Below are 6,199 nucleotides of genomic sequence, written 5' to 3'. Positions count from 1 at the left end.
GCTTGCAACTTTTTTGAAGTTATTATTCTGTTGCATAAGATTTTCTCCATGATATAGCTTTATTTTAAAAAACCCATCTCACTTATTGCAAATATGTAAATGTAATGTTTCTTTTTAAATCTTAAGTTTAATTTCTGATTTACTCTTGTGTGCTACTGTGTATCATCTATTTCATTAGAAAGTATCAAATTCCTTTTTAAAGGTGTTGACAATCCTAATATTTATATGAATTTATAATTTAAGCTGCTGTTTGGTTAATGTCATGCAATCCAGATAGAGGAGAATAAGGTAGAAAGTATCAAGAGGGACAATAGAAAAACATCAAAATGAACTTGCAGCACAAAAAAGTATTACACTAATGCTTTGGCTGCTGCTAAGGAGGCTAAAGCATTAGCAGAGGCTTAAGCAAATAATTAAGCAAGAATTGATCTAGAGATTCGTCTAAGAGAAGTCGAGGAACATGAATCTATGCTAGTCCAGACACTTGAAGAGTTGAGACAAACTCTAAGTAGAAAGGAACAACAAGTTTTTGTTGTGTTTGATGTCTCTGTCTTTCTTTTTACTAATTGAATTTCTTGGGATATTGCTTATAATTCACTTGTTCCCTTCATCTCTATTCAAGCTGTATTCAAAGAAGACATGCTTCACAAAGACATTGAGGATCTTCAAAAACGTAACCAGGTCTGCTCCCATGCTCTCTCCATGTCTTTCAATTATTTGACTTTTGGAGGATGATGCTTTTGCTTATTTGTGCTTTTGGTAGTTTTCTAATTTGACTTGTTTTCCATAGGCAAGTGAAAGACGGTGTGAAGAACTGATTACACAAGTTCTAGAATCCACAGGGCCTCTTTTAAGGCAAATTGAAGCCATGCAGGTAATAAACATATGTCCGTGAATTGCTTTTCCTTCTGTTTTATGTTCTCCTGTCTGGGTTCTGTTCGAGACTAGAATTCACCTGATAACAGGAAACAAATGCCAGAAGATCTGAAGCTTGGGCGACAGTTGAAAGATCTCTAAATTCTCGACTTCCGGTCTCTAGAATACTTTTTTATTTTCATTTTAAAAATATTTCCTAGTGGATATTATTGTGTTTCTATATCTTTTTCAATGGACTTTACAGGAAGCCGGGGCTAAAGCTGCCACTAACGAGCTAAAAGAGCGATATATGAATGACCACTTATCTCAAACCTTGTCTCGAATTAATGTTGAGGCTCAGGTTCTACAATTTCTTGAATGAAGTCATGTCTTATTAGAACCATGGGGAATATTGTTTTTTAAATTCCTAAATCAAGTACTTCGTTTTTTTTTCTTCCAGGATATAGAAAAAGAAAAGGCTGCTCGATCAGATATGGAGAGGACCGTCCGTGTTCATTCTATGCCACCATCAGATCAAACTCCCACAACAAAGCATAATTCTGCTTTTGAGAATGGTGTGATTCTTTGCTTCTTTTTCATCACTTGGCTCAGCTCTCTTGTCTGTCATATTTTCAATAATATACTTTATGATGTAGGGAAATTGTCTCGTAAAATCTCTAGTGCAAGCTCCCATGGAAGCATGGAAGAAAGCTATTTTCTTCAAGCATCGTTGGATTCATCTAACAGTTTTTCTGAATGGTTACCCACGAGAACTAAGTACGTGTCCTTACTATATGAAGAGCATGACACCCAGTTCTTTTGAGGTTGCACTTCGTCAGAAGGAGGGTGAACTTGTTTCATATATGTCGCGCTTGGTATGATTTGTTGCCTTTAGGCGAGTCATTTAAGGTCTAGCATAATACCAACTTACTGTTTGGATTGGATTTGGACCCCCTATTTCATTATTTACTTTTTATATTCATAACAAAAACTTTTCGGAGTATTTATATAATGTATTTTATTTAGGAAGGTGATTAATGTCCTTTATGAAATTAGTTTTCAATTTATTACAATAAATGTTAAGAAACTCATTCTGGCTATTCTTGAAAGTTTATTGAATCTTTTAGAACAAAACAACTATTTATTGTTTGTTTTAATAGAATTAGTAAAATTAAATTATATTTTATTACATGTTTCAATGGCATTAGTTAATAAAAATAAATTAGAAATTTAAATTTAATTTACTAGTATTAATAATTTAGAATTACAATTAATAGGGAGATAAAATAAATTTAATTTAATAAATAATAAGTTTTAGTGGCAGACAATACCGTAGGAATAGATAAATTCTTTATTTATATTTATTTAGTTTTTAGTGATAGACAATAACATATAAATAGATCAATTCTTTATTTATATTTATCTAGTTTTTAATGACAATCATTATTGTAGGTAGAAATTAAAAACATGTAGTGACAGTCCTCAAAGCATAGCAAGACGTCCCCTTAAAGTTGACAGCCGAACCAACTGTCGCTCAAAGTATTATTAAACTTTACCTACAATTTTTTTTATTTTTAGTGACAAATGGTGTATGTCACTATAAGTCAATTTTCTTGTAGTAATTGTAGATGCATGTACAATTTATCTGGATTTGCAAATCAAAAGACAAAACAAGATACCAAGAACACCATTAATTCCAAATTTTCTATCTGTAAGCATTAACTACAAACGGTACTCTCAACATAATCATTAAACATTGGTGATAAGTCATGTCAAATAATTGTCACCTTTGAGCATCATATTATCCTAATGGGAAATAACTTTATAATCACCACACATATACCATCACATCTATGATAGAATTTTCCCAAGTTGTGCTTCCTTCGAGCTGATGACAACTCACATGAATAATTTCACACTACATCATTTGTAAATCCAACTGAATCAAATCTACGCACAAGAGGATACTTCGACAACATGTTATAGTGAGTATATGGAACTATCTAGGATGAGTTGCGGCGAGTTATAGTTCATAAATCTTGTTAAAGAAATACAAATTCCTTGGTTCATACTTTCTCACTATTGTTATGCTTCTATCTTGTGTTGGTCATATTCTGATAGCTCTTGGTATCTCAAACTCTCTTTACTTTTCTTATGCTATTATTGGATTTTTCTTTGGATCTCAATGGCCACTAATGTTTGCAATCATATAAAAAAAAAATTGGATTGAAATAGTACTCAACTGTGTAAAATTTTGGAGTTGTTGCAAGTCCTGCGGGATCGTATATATTAAATGTGAGAGTGGCTGGTTATTTATATGATAAAGAAGCTTTGAAACAATTGGAGAGTAAAGGGCTAAAAAGACAAGAATGGAAGAACTTAGCTTGTGTTCGTGTAGAGTGTTACAAGATTGATTTTATTAGTATCACAACATCAACATTAATTGGATGTTTTGTTTCTTTTATTTTGGTGCTTAAGACAAGAAGATTTTTCAAACGAGATGTATTTAGAATGTACAGGGCCAAACTTGAAGCAATTGAGATTGAAATAATGATTGTGAAAATTAGTGATACTTTGTTGGAAAGTGAAGACACTCGAATCAATGCAACCGTAAGTTATGTTGGGGATACTCGTAGTCCTCCACAGTAATTAAAGACATGTTAGAGTCTAAAAAATTGATTGGATCAAAATTTAAGATGAATTTAAAAACATGTATCTCAATTTTTGGTCACCTATAAATAATAATAGAGAGGGATGTGTGCTTGATCTAAAATATATTTGCGATTGTATTGTGAATCTGCTTTATGACTCTTTTGCATGTTTTGTTCCTTTATATGCATAGTGAATCTGTTCTGTTTAAGGTTAATCTCTTTTATGTACTAAGTTGAATTATCTTCTTTGTATGTCTTTGGTTCAAAATAACATATGTTAATCTTCTTTGAAGCAATTGATAAGTCATGGATTATGAAGCCACACACATCAGATGAATATGATCAAGGAATAAAGGGCTTTATTAATTTTTCCTTTCGAGGTGAATTAGAAAATAATATACCCTTGTAAACATTGAGGTTTCAAAAAACTGTAGGGTAGAAGTATAATGTACGACCACTTAAAGTGCAAAATATTTCCAAAGGGATACACCTTTTGGGTACAACATGAGGACTAATACTATCTCACCTAGTAGTATTTCAAATATAGTTCAAGACTTAGTTGTCGTTGATGATCATATTCATAACATGATCAATGATGCTTTTTGAGTCAGATATCATGCAAATGAAGTACCCATTGAATCAAATGCAGAGATTGATTGGAATGAAGATATGGTGCCAAATAAAAGTCAACAAAGGCATGAAGAGTACTATAAATTAAGTAGAGAATGAGAACAACCTTTGTATGAAAGGTGTGTTAAATAGTCAAGACTATATTTTTTGGTAAAGTTGTATCACATCAAATATTTATATGGAATGACTGATAAAGCCATGACAATAGTTTATGAGTTATTAAAAGATGCATTTGAATTTTCAAATATACCAAATTCATTATATGAAGCCAAGAAAGCAATCACCAAGCTTGGATTAAATTATGAAAAGATGCTTACTTGTTCGAATAATTGTATGCTTTATTGGGGTAATAATGAAGATGAAGAGAGGGATACCTGTAAAATTTGTAACACTTCAAAATGGAAATCAAAAGCAAAAGTTGGTCCAATTGGGGTGTTTGGTGATGGCAATAATTGAAAAGTTCAAGCAAAAGTTCATCATTATTTTCCATTAAAACCATGGTTACAAATATTTTTTTCCTCAAAGTCAACCGACGATATGAGATGGCATGCAATCGATAGTAAGAATGATGGAACGTTGAGGCATCCTAGATATTCTATAGCTTGGACTCATTTTGACTAAACACACATTTGGTTTGCACCAGACCCGCGAAATGTGCATTTTGGATTGGCTAGTGATGGTTGTAATCATTTTGGTATGACGAGTACAAATCACAGTACTTGGCTGGTTATTATCATTCCATACTACACTCCTCCATGGGTGTGTATGAAAAATATATTTTTTATAATGTCAATGACAATTCCCGAAAAAAAAATGCTAGGAAATTATATTGATGTTTACTTACAACCTCTAGTCAAAGAATTAAAGGAGTTATGGGAAACATGTGTCGATACATACGATCATTGAAAAAAAAAAGGGATGTTTACAATACAGGTAACTTTGATGTGGAAAATTAGTGAATTTTTGCGGTTGGTTACACTTTTTGGGTGGAACACTTGCATTTGACTTTCTTGGCTATCGTGTAACATTGACTCTACTCCTCATCGTCTTCCTCATAGCAAAAAATGGTGTTTTATGGATCATCGTCATTTTCTTAATCAGAGACATAGATTTAGATTGAACAAGGTCGACTTTGATGGTCAACAAGATATGTGTGGTCCACCTTGATAAGACCACGAGTGCACGATATTATCGCGTAGTAAAAATTATCGTTCTCACAAGGACTTTGTTATGAGTACTAATTTAACTTTACTATGATGATTAGCTAAAACGGTAAATGTTGATAATGATTTTTTGTTTAAAATTCTCAATAAAAATAAAGCCTTGGGATTGTAGTTTTTCACAATGATGGATACAATAAAATTAACCTTTTTTGAGTTATGGGTGTTCAACTCTTAAAAATCATATAAACAATTATAACTTATGCCTTCTTTCAAAGAAAAAAGGTGTATTTTAAACTAATAACCAACCTATTTTCAAGATTGATGTATTAACAAAATCCTTTAAGAGAAGACATCTTTCATGATTTCAAGAGAACTAAAATCTATTTTAATGATTTGATTCTCTTGTCCAATCTTAGGGATCAAATATCAAATCTACTTTTTGGTATATCATTTGATATCTAAGTATGAACATGATTCTTATTAAGATTGGACTAAATGATCAACACCCATGACAAAAAGAAATAGAAATTGTTAGAGATCCAACATTGGAAATTCTACAATCCCAAGACAAGGAATATCTACTCACCCATGATCATAGTAGAATCAAAGCTTAAATATAAAATAACATAATAAAATAACAAAGCAAAAATAGAAAACTTAATGTTATTGAAACTAAAAAATTTCTTAGAGAAATACAAGAACAAAAGAAAGAGTAACAAGAGATTGTGAGTTGAACTTTGTGTCTTAAACTAAGTATTTTTGTCCTTTTATAGCCCTAGACACCTTCATGAACTTTAATTACAAGAAACCATCATAATTTCATAATTGAAAAAACTATTCAGTAGAAGATTAGCAGTTTATGGCCATAATGGCCATTACTGCCAAGTAGTAATAGGTTCA

General features: G+C 31.7%; 1 protein-coding gene across 1 annotated transcript; it reads left to right on the top strand.

Moving 5' to 3' along the window:
- Positions 1 to 251: 251 nt before the first annotated feature.
- Positions 252 to 1,800, top strand: LOC105853017 (golgin candidate 5-like). Its single transcript, XM_073367032.1, has 5 exons — positions 252 to 681; positions 791 to 874; positions 966 to 1,031; positions 1,121 to 1,430; positions 1,512 to 1,800. Exons 1-4 carry the CDS (start codon positions 640 to 642, stop codon positions 1,235 to 1,237), a joined length of 309 nt encoding a protein of 102 aa, XP_073223133.1. The 5' UTR covers positions 252 to 639; the 3' UTR covers positions 1,238 to 1,430; positions 1,512 to 1,800.
- The last annotated feature ends 4,399 nt before the right edge of the window (positions 1,801 to 6,199 follow it).

The sequence above is a fragment of the Cicer arietinum genome, chromosome 1, assembly GCF_000331145.2.
Source record: "Cicer arietinum cultivar CDC Frontier isolate Library 1 chromosome 1, Cicar.CDCFrontier_v2.0, whole genome shotgun sequence".
Classification (NCBI taxonomy): domain Eukaryota; kingdom Viridiplantae; phylum Streptophyta; class Magnoliopsida; order Fabales; family Fabaceae; genus Cicer; species Cicer arietinum.
Note: the sequence above shows the minus strand (reverse complement) of the source record. Positions and strands in the feature narration are given on the sequence as shown.